The sequence below is a fragment of the Oncorhynchus masou genome, chromosome 14 (genome assembly GCF_036934945.1).
Source record: "Oncorhynchus masou masou isolate Uvic2021 chromosome 14, UVic_Omas_1.1, whole genome shotgun sequence".
Lineage (NCBI taxonomy): Eukaryota > Metazoa > Chordata > Actinopteri > Salmoniformes > Salmonidae > Oncorhynchus > Oncorhynchus masou.
The window spans coordinates 15,484,002-15,502,773 of NC_088225.1; the positions used below are offsets into that span (position 1 = coordinate 15,484,002).

Genomic DNA, 18,772 nt, shown 5'->3' on the forward strand with positions numbered 1-18,772 from the left:
AGAATCTAAGAGTATTTTTTTCTATAATTTTACATTTCTATTTTTTTGCGTTCGATCCTGTCGATTAAAAAAAATCTTGTTATTTAATTGAATCATTCTGGCGTTGAATTTTTACAAAATAAGATGGCAATATTGGAAGAAGATATAGTTTTCATATCCCTCGTAAATACTTTTTAATAACTAAGTCAAAAGTAGTGTGAGACAAAATGTCAGCTGACATTAGTTTGTTCGATTTGGTGAACCTGTCGATCGGGACACCTGAAGTTGGAGCTGTCAACTTCAATGCGTTGCATACCCTCCTCCACGCTATCCTGGGACACCTGAAAATCCAAAATGTGACCACAGGCTGGAGAGAGCAGGATGCCCCGCCACAGGAGCCCCATGGCCCGCATCTGACTAAGTCCTCTAGCCCGTACCATCACATGGAAGACAAACTTCGGCAGATCGAGAGACAGATGGCCGCTCTGGAGAAGCTTCCTAGCGGTACCGATCTTCTGAGCCGCACTGCCTCAACCACAACACCGGTCAACGACTTGTGGCAGCTGATGCAGCTCCGCCGCAAGGCTCAGGCGAGTGAGGACGGCGTGTCCAAGGTGAGACGGGCTCTTCCTCAAAATGTAATTATTAATATCACACTGTCATCGCTGAGTTATAATTGTATTATAAATTTAAATAATATCATGCGAGGACAGGTGAAAGTTGAACACTGCTGCTGTGGCAGTGCTGCCTCCCTTGATCAACAGTCAAAACTGTGTTGAAACTAATTTGTCCGTGGTGCACAATTTTGCTTGTCATAATATAGACGCCAAATCATTTTTTAAGGAATCTGTCCCAAAACAATTTTGTGGTCAAAGAAAAATGGCCACAATGGTCAAGAAATATGATTATATTACAGTTCCACTGGGTATTCTAGACTAGACATCCATCTTGTGACAGATGTTAGAGTCTGATGTTTATTTACAGCAACGACAAGGGGAAGAGTTAAAGTTGGGAGGAGAGGGGACGAATGAGCCAATTGGAAGCTATGGATGATTAGGTGGCCATGATGGCATGAGGGCCAGATTGGGAATTTAGTCACAACACCGGGGTTAACACCCCTACTCATACGATGAGTGCCATGGCATCTTTAGTGACCACAGAGTCAGGACACTGAAAGACAGCCCTGGGACACAGTATCTCCTTAGACCAGAGGGAAGAGTACCACCTATTGGCCTTCCAGCAGCATTCTGTCTCCCATCCAGGTACCGACCAGGACCAACTACCTAGTTTCTGTGGCAAGCCAGCAGTGGAATGCAGGGGGATATGCTGCTGGCAAGTGATTCAGCCCCTCTTATCTGTATTAAGTCCTTGAGTGCTTGCTCATCAAAGCCCTGTCCCGCAGCTGGGGGCCTGTCTGTGTGGTGAATGGTGAGCATTTCAGAACACTCAACACTGGATAAGGATATTGATGACAGAGTACAGCACAATAGGTGATGGGCACCACACTGTCTTCTCAAATGACCTCGCTGTGTCTCTGTTCCAGTTTCCAAAGGAAAGGCCACTCCCCAAAGATAAGCACCACTCCTGTGTTCCCTATGTATGCTGTGGAACAAAATTGAATAGCTGAGTAGTACAGATCACTAGGGGAGGCTGCTGAGAGGGGACGGCTCATTGTAATGGCTGGAGTGGAATTAATGGAACGGAGTCAAACGTGGTTTCCATATGTTTGATGTGTTTGAAACCATTCCAACCACCTATTCAGCTCCAGCCATTACCATAAGCCCGTCCTCCCCAATTAAGGTGCCACCAACCTCCTGGGGTGTACATGATTTAGAATCAGTATCGGTCCAGTACTTCATACCACACTCTGAACTGTATCTCTGCTGGTATCTGAAATGTCTGAGTTTGAAATATGGACACCGATAGAGACATGAGTCTGTGTAAATAAAGCAAGTAGGAAGATGAAAGATTGCACAGGTCTTAGCTATCTTCACTGATGTTGCCCAGACCTGCCCAGTTAACACTCAGGTGATATGAGGGAGGGACATCCAGTGGGTACAGGCGATGGTGCCTCTGAAAATCCTCTGAATCATTCATGTATCCTGTGAGTATACTGCTGTGGGTCAATACCAGTATTCACTGGCCCTGTCTGGACCTCTGGCCCTCGCTGGCCCTGTCTGGCCTTCTCTGGCCCTGTCTGGCATTCTCTGGCCCTGTCTGGTATTCTCTGGCCCTGTCTGGCCTTCTCTGTCCCTGTCTGGCATTCTCTGGCCCTGTCTGGTATTCTGTGGCCCTGTCTGGCATTCTGTGGCCCTGTCTGGTATTCTCTGGCCCTGTCTGGTATTCTCTGGCCCTCGCTGACCCTGTCTGGCCTTCTCTGGCCCTGTCTGGCATTCTCTGGCCCTGTCTGGTATTCTCTGGCCCTGTCTGTCCCTGTCTGGCCTTCTCTGTCCCTGTCTGGCATTCTCTGGCCCTGTCTGGTATTCTCTGGCCCTGTCTGGCATGCTGTGGCCCTGTCTGGCATTATCTGGCCCTGTCTGGCCCTGTCTGGCCTTCTCTGGCCCTGTCTGGCATTCTCTGGCCCTGTCTGGCCTTCTCTGGCCCTGTCTGCCATATTCCTTAAGACCGCTCTAAGACACAATGTCCATCAGTTTCTGCCTCACAACTCATAGCAGCATATTGTATTTCCCGCATACATGGCAGAGGTTATCAGGGGATTGTTGTGGTTGATAAAAAAATGTGTGCTCCGCTGTGACCCCACAGGGTACATGTCCTGGATCTGAGAGGGTAGCGAAAAGTCTGCCTGAGTGGCGCTCTGTGTTCAGAGTGGCGTGGAAGGATTCCAGGCCACCGGCCATCTTAGTCAGAGCCAGTTAATGGCTGACTAAAGAGTAACAGGGAGTGGAGTGGATGGCTTTCTTCCCAATCGCAAATAACTTCCTTATCGTTGGGACAGTAAAAGTCAGTGTACTTACATTGTTAGTTACTCATTTCCTAGCCCTTTTACTAGAATGTTGCTTGTTGTCAGAAGGGGCTTGTATTTACGTTGTCCTGGCCGTTACCATTTGCAACATACTTGTGGGTGATGATGACCCAGATGTTGTGGCAGAAACAAGAAGGAGGTTGGGCACTCTGTCCAAACAACATCCTCACAGACCAACAGAGTACTAAGGACATTGTGTCTGAGGAAGATACGGTTGTGGATGTCGCCTGGTTAGGGAACCCAGCTCCTTTGAGAGAATAGGACAATGCATACATTTTGCCTACTGTTTGCTGATGTAGGCAATTCTCATCATTTCCTGTGAACACAATATGTCCAATCAGCCTCATGAGGAGCTTTTAAAGTGATTATGATTTTTCAACGCCGATACCGATTATTGGAGGACCAAAAAGGCTGATACCGATTAATCGGCCAATTTGTATTTTATTTTATTTGTAATAATGACAATTACAACAATACTGAATGAACACTTATTTTAATTTAATATAATACATCAATAAAATCAATTTAGCCTCAAATAAATAATGAAACATGTTCAATTTGGTTTAAATAATGCAAAAACAAAGAGTTGGAGAAGAAAGTAAAAGTGCAATATTTGCCATGTAAGAAAGCTAAAGTTTAAGTTCCTTGCTCAGAACATGAGAACATATGAAAGCTGGTGGTTCCTTTTAACATGAGTCTTCAATATTCCCAGGTAAGAAGTTTTAGGTTGTATTTATTATAGGAATTATAGGACTATTTCTCTCTATACCATTTGTATTTCATTAACCTTTGACTATAGGATGTTCTTATAGGCACTTTAGTATTGCCAGTGTAACAGTATAGCTTCCGTCTCTCTCCTTTTTCCTCCCTGGGCTCGAACCAGCAACACAAAAACAACAGCCACCCTCGAAGCAGCGTTACCCATGCAGAGCAAGGGGAACAACCACTCCAAGGCTCAGAGCGAGCGAGTGGCGTTTGAAACGCTACTAGTGGGCGCTAACTAGCCAGCCATTTCACATCGGTTACACCAGCCTAATCTCGGGAGTTGATATGCTTGAAGTCATAAACAGCGCAATGCTTGACGCACAATGAAGAGCTGCTGGCAAAACGCAGGAAAGTGCTGTTTGAATGAATGTTTACCCGCCTTCATCTGCCTACCACCGCTCAGTCAGATTATACCAAAGCATGACACGCTAGATAATATCTAGTAATATCATCAACCATGTGTAGTTAACTAGTGATTATGATTGATTGATTGATAGTTTTATAAGATACGTTTAATGCTAGCTAGCAATTTACCTTGGCTTACTGCATTCGTGTAATTATCCTTGTGGATAGTGAAAATCTGTCGTAGAACGAGGCAGTTAACCCACCGTTCCTAGGCCGTCATTGAAAATAAGAATGTGTTCTTAACTGACTTGCCTAGTTAAATAAAGATTAAATAAAGGTGTGTAAAAAACAACAACTTGAAATCGGCCCTAATTAATCGGCCATTCCGATTAATGGTCGACCTCTACCCTCGACCTACCCATCAAAACGTGACAAATACAGTTGATTGTCTCTTTGTTTGTCATTAGGGGTTGGGTTGGTTGCCAGGTTAGAATATTCTAGTGTATGTCCTGTATACAAGATTTGATCATGTTTTGCCTAATCTCATGTCTCTGCGATGCTTGAGGCGATCAAGGAAAAGGTGGTCTCCTCCAGAAATTCCATACACGCAGGTCATATATCCCTTCCAAGTTTACAGCTCACTGAACAACCTATTAGTTATTCAGCCAATTTTGACGGCCTGTGCAGCTCAGTGGGGTCGTTTCATGTCTGGGTGCATTAGACAAACCCACTGGAACTCTGATCAATACGTTCAGAGCCACCTGTTTCAACTTTGCTTAGTAAACACAACCTATTTCTAATTTGCAACACCCAGAGCACATGAGTGGGTTTACTCTGTCAACAAGGCCTCCGCTGTGTTAGATAGTGGAGTGGTTCCATATGGGCAGGGGTTATGTACTCTGAAAAACATGGATGATCTGGAGACAGACAGGTCCTACCGCTGCTTTGTAACAGCTTGTGTATCTCATCTACTGCATATGGATGGTGGTGTCCTAGTAACCTCCCGTGGGGTGAAATGTCAACTGGATGGAGCCATGGAGAGGGGTTTTGGGATCCCTCCTAGATGAAGGGGTTTAGGATCTTCCTACTGATCTTCAAAGGAAGTAGCTTGGGAAATAGTCACGTATATGGCTATATAGGTCCGGGGGATTTCGACCTTACTGAGTTCCCTGACCGCTTCAAAGTTTCACAGAGTCTTACTTTGGGAGATTAGAGAACTGGGCTGAGTCAGTTTCAAGTGTTTTGGGCATGAAGAGGCTGTGAAAAAGCTTTAGACCTAATGCTAAGAGATCACTATGCGTGTTGATTCATCCTGAATATGGCACAGTGATTTAGAAATGTTGGCGGTTTACCCAATACATTACTGGGAGCTTATATATCGCGTGTGCGACCCTCTGTATTTCTATAGCCTACAATTCAGTCATCATAACAGAAACTGACAAAAGGTAATGATTGTGTTAAGTGATCTGACCAGTGATGTGAGGTTCTTTGAGCTTTGAGTCCTTCGAACACACTCTGTTGTGTTTCCAGTCTATGTCGCTGATCCAGGATCTGCTGAAGGAGATCCGGGACCTGAAGGAGTCCAGAGACGACCTGAAGAAAGAGGTCAAGAGCCTCCAGAACCAACTCAACCAGGTCAGACACACATCCATACTGGCAAACCCTCATAGTGAGGGGGGATTGCAGATAGATAACATTTGGCAACCTTGCTCATCTCCCTCATTAATCTACAGTAGGGGATATACCCAGTGCTCATCCCTAGGGAATCCTTCTCCATCTCACCACCCCACACAGTGGTGAAATATAGAGTCATGTAGAGCCCGATCCACCCTGGCCCTGGTCCCCTCCCTCCATCACTCTCTGTAGGGGACATGGAGTCATACAGAGGGCAACAGCATCAAAGAGCCACAGCTTATCTCTGGCAACCTGGCCTGTCACTCACCCCAACAATAGAGTGAGGATAATAGGGATCATCCTACATGTCTGTTTCCATCTGGTAGCATGACGTTGCTCTGTGTATTTTTGGGTCCCAGCTGAATATGAGTGAGCTGGTTGACAGAATCAACGAAGTGGAACAGTACTGCCACCGACTGGACAACCTGGACTCTGCCACCGTGAGTTGGGACTGAGGAGACTACTTTCCAAGCTCAGAACTTATATACTACATTGTTAAGAGGAGACTATAGTATAGTACTGTAGTAGCTAACTCTAGTAAAAAGAGGTTAATCATGACTTCCTCTCTTTCTTGTCTTCTCTCTATCACAGAAAGAGCTGCAGGACAGAGTTGGGCGTTACCCAGACCCAGACGAGCTCATCCAGTGTGTGACCTGGGACATCATGCAGACCACCTTGGTTAGCGAGCAACAGAATCTGCAAAAGGCATGTCTTATGTCTTGCTTGAAAGAGCGAGATTCCTTTATCAAGCAATCATATACAAGACATAGAAATAGACATTAGCTTTGTGTTGATGGTAGCTATTTCTCCAATAGGAAATCAAGCACTCAGTCCCTGTCCCCACATCAGTTGTCATGACCACCATGACTCCTTTCAGCGTCTCTGCCAATGCCAATACTGGAGCTGCTGCCTTCACTCCTGGCACTGTCAGCCAGCATGGGGGGGCGCTGCCCCAGCAGTCCCTCTCTGATGGAGCTGCTGCCTTCACTCCTGGCACTGTCAGCCAGCATGGGGGGGCGCTGCCCCAGCAGTCCCTCTCTGATGGAGCTGATGCCTTCACTCCTGGCACTGTCACTGCCAGCCAGCATGGGGGGGCGCTGCCCCAGCAGTCCCTCTCTGATGGAGCTGCTGCTTTCACTCCTGGCACTGTCACTGCCAGCCAGCATGGGGGGGCGCTGCCCCAGCAGTCCTTCTCTGATGGAGCTGCTGCCTTCACTCCTGGCACTGTCACTGCCAGCCAGCATGGGGGGGCGCTGCCCCAGCAGTCCCTCTCTGATGGAGCTCTGATGGTGGGCAGTAAACCCCTGTCTCGTGTGGCCAGCGGGGCAGAGCGTTACCCAGAGACAGTGGAGGCCCTGAGGGACGTGGGCAGGCTCAGGGAGAGACACAACACCCTGGAGACCAGAGTAGAGCTGCTGGAAGCAGGCAAGGCTGACCAGGCCCAGCTCCAGCACCTCCGGGAGCTCCTCCCTGACATGGGTAAGATAACAATGTGGAGATTGGATAGTGTATTGCTATTTTATGTTTTCTTTTACTGAATGATGTATTTTGTGTGGGATGACCATTTTTGTCCTGAATGTGTAGGGGACAGGGATGTGCCTGACAATCTGTTGGATCAACTGACTCATCTGAGAGTTCTGGTCGACAGCCTGATGGGTGACAGAGCCAAGGTGAGCGAGGAAGATGTACGCACGCACGCACACGCACACACACACACATTGTTGATGGCCCCATGTCCCTGTCATAGCTGGGAGAACTGGAGCAGCTGATTCTGAACATGGGGACAGTTCAGGGCTCAGAGGGAGGCTCAGAAACAGCCAAAGGGTCAGACAGTGAGGACTCCTCTGACTCTCCTAAGCAAGGACAGCTCAGACTGCAGATATTATACCTCAGGTAAACAATGACACAGGACCACACAGGAAGGCTAAATAGAAATTATAGATAGTTTTTTATGGAAGCTACATTTGATATCATTTGGTAGTCTAAGTAATTTGTAACACAGGAGGTTGGCGGTACCTTAATTGGGGAGAACGGGCTCGTGGTAACTACTGGAGCGGAATCAGTGGAATGGTATGAAATACATCAAACACATGGTTTCCAGGTGTTTAATTCCATTCCATTTGCTCTGTTCCGGACATTATTACGAGCCGTTCTTCCCTCAGCAGTTTTATGGCCAGTTGAGATGTGGTAGTTTTCCATTAGAAGAGAGGTAGTGGCCTGCTCCTCATGGCCTGGTGCACCTGTTCCACCACTCTGTGTTCAGGAACGCAGTGCAGAAAGTGGAGGAAGAGGTGCTACTGCTGAAGACTGAGAACACATCGGCCAAGGCTGAGCAGAAGACCAAGAAAGACAGACAGCTACAGGATCAGGTTAGACAGACAGACAGACAGACAGACAGACAGACAGACAGACATTCCAGTGCATATAGACATTTGAATACACTGTCAGGTCTAACACCAGAGTGTAAAACCTTCAACTGTAGAATATAGCTGAGACAGCATCATCCATAATGTTGCAGCAAGTGGCCCCTGGTGGCCCAACATGGCCCTCATACTGCCCTCTCACCGCAGATGGACAACCTGCGAGGCATGCTGGAGGACATGATGGCGTCCTCCTCCTCGCTGCTCTCCCAGAGCCTCCAGCAGGAGCCCCAGGGGTCAGAGCAGGGCCAGGGCAGCAGTCAGGCAGGCGGGCAGCAAGGCTCCACGTGCCCCTCCTGCTCTGTAGACGTGAGCAGGAAGGTCAGCCAGCTGTTCCAGCGCTATGAGAATCTGCAGGGCCTGGTTAGCAGATTCATGAATCAGCAGGGAGGAGGCAGACCTGGAGCAGAGGTACTATAGGCAGGGCCAGGATAGAGGATGAAACAGAATACCAAAGGGTTTAAATTAAATAATGGGTCTGCTATGTTGAACCCTGAGGGAGGGATACGTTTAGAGATGATATGTAAGGGAAGCTCTATCAGGGCAGCAGTGTGTTAAGGGAAAGGAGTGTGTCAGTGCCAGGCTCTCCATGGCAGTGGGGACATGGCTGTGTATTACAGACACAGAACCCCGTCTCTGTGTTGTTTCTGCCAGAGCTCGGAGCTGATGAATGACGTTCAGGGAGCCATCATGCAGCTGCAGGCTGAGTGTGAGAAGCTCCACGGCACAGCCAACCACCTGATTGAGGAGCACGGCCAGAAACAGGTCCACATCGACGTGAGTCTGGGAGGGAGGGCCATAGGGGAATAGGAGATGCTACATGCTGTACTTCTGTTCCAAACCACAGAATAATGTCTTTCTGTCACAGCATCTGTACAAGTCCATGGAAGAACTGGACGAGAAGAAAGCTGACAAAGAGCTTGTGGAGATGGAGATTGAAATCGTAAGTCTCTCACCACAACATGGCATAGTTTATCTTTCACTCAGTGTGTTATACTCAACTCAGGTGAACTCTCACAAGTTCTCATGTTGATGTTAGTCTAGACGAGCTTCCACAAGTCCATTCAAGACCATAGGGGTACCTACAAATCCCAACATGCTCAAGTTCACCTGTACTAGCCCATGCTAAACCCTACCAAGGCCATACAAGTCACCACAAGCCCATACATGTCCATACACAAGTTCATACACATATGTATTTATCCCTACAAACTCACACAGGTTTCAACTAATCCTGACAAGCTCACACAGGTTTCACCTAATCCTTACAAGCTCACACAGGTTTCACCTAACCCTTACAAGTTAATACAGATTTCACCTAACCCTTACAAGTTAATACAGGTTTCACATTTTACATTTACATTTAAGTCATTTAGCAGACGCTCTTATCCAGAGCGACTTACAAATTGGTGAATTCACCTTCTGACATCCAGTGGAACAGCCACTTTACAATAGTGCATCTAAATCATTAAAGGGGGGGGTGGTGAGAAGGATTACTTATCCTATCCTAGGTATTCCTTGAAGAGGTGGGGTTTCAGGTGTCTCCGGAAAGTGGTGATTGACTCCGCTGTCCTGGCGTCGTGAGGGAGTTTGTTCCACCATTGGGGGGCCAGAGCAGCGAACAGTTTTGACTGGGCTGAGCGGGAACTGTACTTCCTCAATGGTAGGGAGGCGAGCAGGCCAGAGGTGGATGAACGCAGTGCCCTTGCTTGGGTGTAGGGCCTGATCAGAGCCTGGAGGTACTGCGGTGCCGTTCCCCTCACAGCTCCGTAGGCAAGCACCATGGTCTTGTAGCGGATGCGAGCTTCAACTGGAAGCCAGTGGAGAGAGCGGAGGAGCGGGGTGACGTGAGAGAACTTGGGAAGGTTGAACACCAGACGGGCTGCAGCGTTCTGGATGAGTTGTAGGGGTTTAATGGCACAGGCAGGGAGCCCAGCCAACAGCGAGTTGCAGTAATCCAGACGGGAGATGACAAGTGCCTGGATTAGGACCTGCGCCGCTTCCTGTGTGAGGCAGGGTCGTACTCTGCGGATGTTGTAGAGCATGAACCTACAGGAACGGGCCACCGCCATGATGTTGGTTGAGAACGACAGGGTGTTGTCCAGGATCACGCCAAGGTTCTTAGCGCTCTGGGAGGAGGACACAATGGAGTTGTCAACCGTGATGGCGAGATCATGGAACGGGCAGTCCTTCCCCGGGAGGAAGAGCAGCTCCGTCTTGCCGAGGTTCAGCTTGAGGTGGTGATCCGTCATCCACACTGATATGTCTGCCAGACATGCAGAGATGCGATTCGCCACCTGGTCATCAGAAGGGGGAAAGGAGAAGATTAATTGTGTGTCGTCTGCATAGCAATGATAGGAGAGACCATGTGAGGTTATGACAGAGCCAAGTGACTTGGTGTATAGCGAGAATAGGAGAGGGCCTAGAACAGAGCCCTGGGGGACACCAGTGGTGAGAGCGCGTGGCGAGGAGACAGATTCTCGCCACGCCACCTGGTAGGAGCGACCTGTCAGGTAGGACGCAATCCAAGCGTGGGCCGCGCCGGAGATGCCCAACTCGGAGAGGGTGGAGAGGAGGATCTGATGGTTCACAGTATCGAAGGCAGCCGATAGGTCTAGAAGGATGAGAGCAGAGGAGAGAGAGTTAGCTTTAGCAGTGCGGAGCGCCTCCGTGATGCAGAGAAGAGCAGTCTCAGTTGAATGACTAGTCTTGAAACCTGACTGATTTGGATCAAGAAGGTCATTCTGAGAGAGATAGCGGGAGAGCTGGCCAAGGACGGCACGTTCAAGAGTTTTGGAGAGAAAAGAAAGAAGGGATACTGGTCTGTAGTTGTTGACATCGGAGGGATCGAGTGTAGGTTTTTTCAGAAGGGGTGCAACTCTCGCTCTCTTGAAGACGGAAGGGACGTAGCCAGCGGTCAGGGATGAGTTGATGAGCGAGGTGAGGTAAGGGAGAAGGTCCCCGGAAATGGTCTGGAGTTACAAGTTAATACAGATTTCACCTAATCCTTACAAGTTAATACAGGTTTCAACTAATCCTTACAAATTAATACAGGTTTCACCTAATCCTTACAAGTTAATACAGGTTTCACCTAATCCTTACAATTTAATACAGATTTCACCTAATCCTTACAAGTTAATACAGGTTTCAACTAATCCTTACAAATTAATACAGGTTTCACCTAATCCTTACAAGTTAATACAGATTTCACCTAATCCTTACAAGTTAATACAGATTTCACCTAATCCTTACAATGTAATACAGATTTCAACTAATCCTTACAAGTTAATACAGGTTTCAACTAATCCTTACAAGTTAATACAGGTTTCAACTAATCCTTACAATTTAATACAGGTTTCACCTAATCGTTACAATTTAATACAGGTTTCAACTAATCCTTACAATTTAATACAGATTTCACCTAATCCTTACAAGTTAATACAGGTTTCAACTAATCCTTACAAATTAATACAGGTTTCACCTAATCCTTACAAGTTAATACAGATTTCACCTAATCCTTACAATTTAATACAGATTTCAACTAATCCTTACAAGTTAATACAGGTTTCAACTAATCCTTACAAGTTAATACAGGTTTCAACTAATCCTTACAATTTAATACAGGTTTCACCTAATCGTTACAATTTAATACAGGTTTCACCTAACCCTTACAAGTTAATACAGGTTTCACCTAATCCTTACAAGTTAATACAGGTTTCACCTAACCCTTACAAGTCCATACAGGTTTCACCTAACCCTTACAAGTCCATACAGGTTTCACCTAACCCCTACAAGTCCATACAGGTTTCACGTAACCCCTACAAGTCCATACAGGTTTCACCTAACCCCTACAAGTCCATACAGGTTTCACCTAACCCCTACAAGTTAATACAGGTTTCACCTAACCCTTACAAGTTAATACAGGTTTCACCTAACCCTTACAAGTCCATACAGGTTTCACCTAACCCCTACAAGTTAATACAGGTTTCACCTAACCCTTACAAGTCCATACAGGTTTCACCTAACCCTTACAAGCCCACACTAGTACTGCCATTGCCCTGATGGCATCTCCTCTCTTCCTGTAGAAAGCAGACAAGCGTGCCCTGGAGACCAAGGTTAGCCGCATGCAGTTTGACTCCATGACAGAGGAGCTCAACACCATGTTCCAGGAGCTGCTCAGCAAGATCACCGGCCAGGAGCAGGACTGGCACAAAATCATCGACAAAATCTCCACAGAGATGGAGTGCAAGGTGGGACTGAGCAGGAAGTTACCCTGCTAAATGGATGTTTAGGCCTACATGTCCATTGATACATGCCATACGCGTTATTACTATGCTATCACCAATAGATATATCTCACAAGTCTGTATGTCACACGTTTTTAAGTGTTTTACGAACGTGTTTATAGTGACAGATAGCATTGTTTGTAAAAATCTCATGGAATGTCTGTCTGGTGGTAGTTTATATCTTTGGGATCCCTGTAGTACATCTGTTGTCCATCTGTGTAGCTGGACCGGATTGAGCTGGATCCTGTGAAGAAGCAGCTGGAGGACCGCTGGAAGAGCATCCGTAAGCAGCTGCAGGCCCAGCCTGCCCCGAAGGAGGACGACGCTGCAGGCATCAGGAAGTAAGTCACATGTCACTGGTCACAGCCCAGGAGGGATGATGGCTGGATAAGTCCAGGTTCCTCTATGGAGTTCTACATGATCATGTGTTCATTGTCTTCCTGTGTTTAGTGTTCATTTTATCTCTGTCTATGTTCTGTCTATATGTCTATGTTCTGTTTGTATACTGTTGTTTACTCACGGTGTATGTACAGTATATACTGTATTCTGTTCCTAATATACCTACTACTGTACACACTATTTTCCTTCCAAATTATATACTGTCTATACACACCACGTATTTATATTCTGGATTCTGACATATGCTCACTCTGATATATCTACTCAGGGTTGTTAATTGGACTTGTTCTTCTCATTTCTTGTTTGTTTGTTGATTGTTTGTGTATTTGTATTTGCTAGACATTCTACTGCGCTGTTGGAGCTAGAAAAAAAGCATTTTGCTACACCTGTTATAACACCTGCAAATCTGTGTATGCGACCGATAAAGTTGGATTTGATTTGTCTTTGTTACGTCCCTTTCATAGACAACTTGTGGCAAGGTTCCACTGCATCTCCTGCGACCGCCCAGTCGATATGCTTACGCCAGGACCGTAAGTAAATGATAATAATGTCCTATTTTTATACAGTACACTCAGACATTGGGGCTGTTTATGGGGCTGTTTATTCACCTACCTCTCTTTCTTCTGTCTCTCTCCACTGGAGAACAGGCACTTGGTCACCCTGCCCTCCACTCCTGGTCTACCCTCCCACAAGTCCAACCGACCGTACACCATCTATGAGCTTGAGCAGGTTCGCCAGCATTGCAGAAGGTGAGAGCAGACAGTCAAACATCACAACTGAAACTCTTACTTGGCCCCATTTTAACCAGCAGGGGGTGCCAGTGTCCCAATATCCAATATACAGTGTAGTCGACTTTATCCTACCCCAAAAACCTAACACCCACACTAGATCAGCCAGAAGTGTTCCATAGTTACAAGTGTCTGACATTAGCTCTCCCTCCATCTCAGCCTGAGGCCAGGGACCAACCACAGCCACTTTGAGATGGCCAGCTCAGAAAGGGCCATGATGCAGGTTCAGCGGATCCACACCATGATGTGTAGGCAGATAGAGAGAGTGCAGAGCCACCTATCTGGCCCAGAGCGCACCTACAGCCAGGGGGCTCTGAGGGAGATCGGGAGCTCCCGCTATCCACACATCCTGAGCCCGCTGCAGAGGACCAGCCAGAGTCTGCCTAAGCAGTGAGTCAGTCAGTCAGGGAGGGAAGCCGGGAGCACATGTATTGAAACAGGCGAAGGACCAAAAAGTTGTCCATATTGCTTTGTTATGGTTTAGAGAAGTGTCAGGGAGGCAAGGTGACCAAATGTAACTACAAACTATAAATACTGTACTGTCAGGTCTGTTTAAAACCTCTAGAAGTGTTTATCTTCCGACCTTCAACCTCCACTCCTGTGTCCATCCTAGCGAGCGCATCCCTGAGATGGCGGACTACAGTTACCTGGCCATGTCCCGGAGCTGTGGAGGCAGCCACACCGTGACCTACCCCAACCGCCGCTACACCCGCCTGCAACACTTCAGCCACTTCATCCAGGCTGAGGAGGAGACACCGCCCATCTCCAGCTCCCCACTGCGCATTCAGGTGAGTGAGACCAACCTCACCTACTGTGGGTTACTGTACTGACAGACAACTAGACCACTGCCAGCCCATAGGAATACACCTGGTCAATCACGTTTGTTGAGCCATTTATACAAGTTATCATGTTGAGTACGGAGTATATTTGAGGTGTATTTGACAGTTGTTAGGTATGCAAATATTTGACCTTGTCCTTGTGCCTATTGGTCAGCCGGAGGAGGTGGACATCCTGGGATTGGACGGACATATCTACAAGGGCCGCCTGAAAACCAGATCGGTCAAGACTGTGGATGCCAGACTACCCACCATCTTTCCTAAAGACGGTACAGGGTTCTGGACTGGGATTATATTCAGCTCTACTCTACAGTATTGTGTCTTTTTTAGAGTAGAATTGCATGTATTGAAAAGAAAATGGAATCTGGACAATTGTGAACAAAAGCTAGACTACTTTTACATTTACATTTACATTTAAGTCATTTAGCAGACGCTCTTATCCAGAGCGACTTACAAATTGGTGAATTCACCTTCTGACATCCAGTGGAACAGCCACTTTACAATAGTGCATCTAAATCATTTAAGGGGGGGGGGGGGGTCATGTTACTCAATTCAAGCAACTGCAGTGCAGTAAAACTATTCCCACTGGTCCATTTTGTATTTTTATGCCATCGCTCCAAAAAGTCACCTAATGTTAAGTGTGACATGTCTGCATGCTGTGGGCAGCTGTCATGGTCCGGGCCTGGGAGAGAGGTGATGTCCAGACTCCAGTTCTGACTCCTCATTGACAGTGAAGCACACTGTCGAGGATTCACTGTCACCCCTGGGCCCAGTTACACAACGCGTCTTAAGATGATGATCACACCGTGCCGTCTGTCCAGGCCCCAACTGCCCTTAGTCTGTTTCCTCTCTCTCGCTCCCTGGACCATGTGTCCAGAGTTGGGCTCACAGTGCAGGGATGCAGAGATAAAGAGTAAAGTGGGGAGGAAGAGTGAGGGGGGACGTCATGGTGAAGGGTCAGGAGAGAATGGGGAGGAGACTGAAAAGTTAGGTTGGGTTGAGAAAGAAAGTGGGCTGTTTGGTTGGGAATGAGAATTTGAGGAGGGATACAGTACAGTGTTAAAGTGGTGTATGATGAAGGATTTGGAACGAGGGTCTGGAGAAGGACGAGGGTGAGGAGATTTAGGGAAGGAGAGAGGAGCTTAGTTTATGGGAGGGAGTATTTTACGAGGGTTTAAGGAAGTGATTTCGCAATAAGAATGGGCTGCAATGGGGTTGGGGGAGGGGCTCTGGTTGGTATAGTGTTCCACACTGGAAAGAACCCAATGTTACTATGTTATAGAAGATCAGGCCTGGTGTCTGTAACGGACTGTAAATATAACCTGGGGTAACACTGCGTGCATGCCATCATTTCTATCTTAATATCCTTTTCATCTGTTCATACAAATCAAGCCCTGAAGGAAGAATGAGGGAGGTGTGCTGTCCTGTTTTATGCCTGGGATTTGGTGTTGTAATTCCCAGTAATTTATGAGACCATTGAATGAGTCAAAATAGTATTGAAAGAGTATTTTGCTCAAGACTTGGAAGAAGTTGTATGGGTGTGTAGGTACAGTATGGCTATGGTTGTGGTGGGGTCCTGTCATTCCCATGTCAAGGTTGCGATGTGACATTGCTGTTTTAATGACAGCAGGCATGTGCAAGAGCAAAGACAAGATCATGCACTCCCAGTTCCAGAAGCCTGGCAGCACAGAGCCGGGCTGTGTGACCCCTGTGCGACCCCAGAGTGCCAAAACCCAGCGCAGCCGCTCAGGTAGGTCAACACCAGCGTCATTACCCATTTGCAACATATAAACCAATTTCACCAACTGGAATAGTGATTACTATGGAATGGTACTGAAATAACACTCACATGAAAATAGCATTCGTCTTTGCGATTGCTGCTGTGCAGCTGTTAAGGTTGATTGTAGCAGACACCTGAACCCTAACCCCTGACCTTTTCCCCCTTGCCCCCCTTCCTCCCTTTATCTCCCCCAGCCTCAGGCAGCTCTGTGCGGGACCGGCCCATGTCTTCTTTAGGCTGCCTGTCCCAGGCTACCCTTCCCCAGAGCTCGTCCCATGCTGACACCACCAGCGAGCTGCTGCAGCAAGATCTGGAGCTTCACGTGGACCTGAGCCAGTCGGAGGAAGAGCCCGTCATCATCCTGTAGGGGGCGATGGAGAGCCCCACACACCTTATTTTAATAAACCATTTACAGCAGCAGCAGGAGGGTATCCTGGTCTCCATTTTGTAATGGAGCATACAGACATTGTGAAAATCAAGTCTGATATTAGTTAGTTAGGTTATTTATGGATGGTAATGGAAGAACACAATTCTGGGACCTATGAACACTCTTTCAATGCAACAAAATAGCTGAGTCACAAAATAGCTGAGTCACATTTCCAAGGTGTAGCTTTACAGGTCAAATACCTTACGGTTGGCTACATTACGATTTTGGTTTATGATGCCTGATTTTCAATGACCTTCATAGAGAAGCTTTCAGGCAGGTGACCTCAAATACCAGACTGTTTGGATGCAGAAGAATACCACCATGGAGCAATTCATTTGACATATAGGGTCTTATAGAGCGGTATCATTAAGGGCTTGAAATGTCTTCCCTCTCACAGACCCAATTTCTGTAACGTCTGATTCATTGTATTAGTGTCTCAAGTTGTTCCATCACATGTTAAGAGGAAAGACATTCATGCGTGCTGTCATTACCACAAAAATCTACCCCTGTCGTGGACTCATAACAATGGCAGCCAGCCACCTGCATCTATTGGGGAAGCAAAGCAGCCAGGGTTGTAAAATCAGCCCAGATGGCGTTCCCTTCGAATGTCACCGTGCCTGTGTCCAGTTACAGCAGTCTCCTGGTGTCTGTGTGTTTTAAACAAGGGGGTTCGCTATGTGTGCCTATCATCTTTAACCATGGCGCAGCATTGGGTATCATAGCATACTTTTAGCGTAGCGCCATGTCAGCACTCAACTGCAGTTGTCCGTGGGCCGGGCGTGGCACGGGTGGGGGGCACAGTTCAAAAAGCCTGTGTGAATGTAGGACAGGATATGAATTAATAAACTTGAAAGGAAAAACTACTGTCATTGAGGAACGGGGTGACTGTTTCCTAGAAGCAGGGGCTTTGCTTACACACATTTTGTGTCAATGCGAAATATGATGTATATTTATCTATCCATGCCTTTACACACCCAGTGGCCAGTTTATTAGGTACACCCATCTAGTACCGGGTCGGACCTCCCTTTGCCTCTAGAACAGGCTGAATTCTTCAGGGCATGGAGACATTGCTCAATTGGTATCAAGGGATCGAACTTTGCCAGGAACACATTTCCCACACCATTACACCACTGCCACCAGCCTGTACCGTTGACAGCAGGCAGGATGGGGCCATGGACTCATGTGGTTACGCCAAATCCTGACTGTCATCAGCATGATGCAACAGGAACCGGGATTCGTCGAACCAGGCAATGTTTTTCCACTCATCAATAGTCCAGTGTTGGTGATCGCGTAACAACTGGAGCTGCTTGTTTTAAGCTGATAGGAGTAGAACCTGGTGTGGTCGGCTGATGCAATAGCCCATCCGTGACAAGGATCAATGAGTTGTGCATTCAGTCGCTTAGGTCACTCGTTTTTCCCATTCTAATGTTCAGTCGGACAGTAACTGAATTCCTGGATGCCTGTTTTATATAGCAAGCCACAGCCTCCTGACTCGTGAACGAGGTGGTGTACCTAATAAACTGAGTATAAGTGATCCCTTTCATAGCATTTGGACGTATTCAGGAGTAATGATGCTACTGAACGTTATTTCAGGAGAGTATTTAAGACAGGCAGTTAATCTGAATGTAAGATTTCCATTGGTAGATGTATCTTTGTTTTCAAAGATAAATGGGCCTTCATGGAATATGTGATGTATGTGTCATATGATGTCCATATAACTGTTATGTGAACATATGTTGACTCATTTGACTGTCTGCAATGAATTTGACTTGTGGTACGTAAATATATCTGTACTGTTCTACACAACTCCACCACGCTGTTATGACACACAGTTTCAGACACGTAACACGTTAACTGGGCTGGATACACAGTTCTAACCACATGCTTCCTCAATTAACTGCCACGCTGTGTGTTTATTGTCTCTCTTATATAGGCCTACTTGTTCCTTTGTGCTACAGAGACACTACTTGTAGGGATATATAGATTACTATAGTATTATACAGTGTCATATCATTACTGAATATATATTACCTTACAGAAAATATCTTAAAAAGCAAAGTTACTTTTATGATGTGTTCAAAAGTGCCTTAG

At 46.8% G+C, this 18,772-nt stretch overlaps 2 protein-coding genes across 3 annotated transcripts; both read left to right on the forward strand.

The window, feature by feature from the left end:
* Positions 1-87: 87 nt before the first annotated feature.
* Positions 88-6,561, forward strand: LOC135553807 (uncharacterized protein C16orf96-like). Its single transcript, XM_064985749.1, has 5 exons — positions 88-593; positions 5,603-5,707; positions 6,106-6,186; positions 6,338-6,451; positions 6,547-6,561. The coding sequence occupies exons 1-5, from the start codon at positions 207-209 to the stop codon at positions 6,559-6,561; spliced, it is 702 nt and encodes a 233-aa protein (XP_064841821.1). The 5' UTR covers positions 88-206.
* Position 6,562: 1 nt separating this feature from the next.
* On the forward strand, positions 6,563-18,736 carry LOC135554370 (glutamine-rich protein 2-like). 2 transcript variants are annotated; one of them, XM_064986644.1, is made up of 12 exons: positions 6,563-7,225; positions 7,331-7,416; positions 8,821-8,943; positions 9,035-9,109; positions 12,252-12,416; positions 12,674-12,792; positions 13,315-13,380; positions 13,498-13,599; positions 14,252-14,426; positions 14,632-14,743; positions 16,102-16,224; positions 16,449-18,736. In XM_064986644.1, exons 1-12 carry the CDS (start codon positions 6,601-6,603, stop codon positions 16,619-16,621), a joined length of 1,944 nt encoding a protein of 647 aa, XP_064842716.1. In that variant the 5' UTR covers positions 6,563-6,600; the 3' UTR covers positions 16,622-18,736. The 2 variants fall into 2 exon arrangements, with proteins under 2 accessions (XP_064842716.1, XP_064842717.1); XM_064986645.1 differs by having other exon boundaries at positions 16,105-16,224.
* Positions 18,737-18,772: the final 36 nt, after the last annotated feature.

Coding starts and splice junctions, on each gene's coding strand:
- LOC135553807 (XM_064985749.1), top strand. CDS start 207: ATGTCAGCTGACATTAGTTTGTTCGATTTGGTGAACCTGTCGATCGGG. Junction 594..5,602: donor GTGAGGACGGCGTGTCCAAG/GTGAGACGGGCT, acceptor TTGTGTTTCCAG/TCTATGTCGCTGATCCAGGA. Junction 6,187..6,337: donor ACAACCTGGACTCTGCCACC/GTGAGTTGGGAC, acceptor TCTCTATCACAG/AAAGAGCTGCAGGACAGAGT.
- LOC135554370 (XM_064986644.1), top strand. CDS start 6,601: ATGACCACCATGACTCCTTTCAGCGTCTCTGCCAATGCCAATACTGGA. Junction 7,226..7,330: donor GGAGCTCCTCCCTGACATGG/GTAAGATAACAA, acceptor CTGAATGTGTAG/GGGACAGGGATGTGCCTGAC. Junction 7,417..8,820: donor TGATGGGTGACAGAGCCAAG/GTGAGCGAGGAA, acceptor TGTTTCTGCCAG/AGCTCGGAGCTGATGAATGA.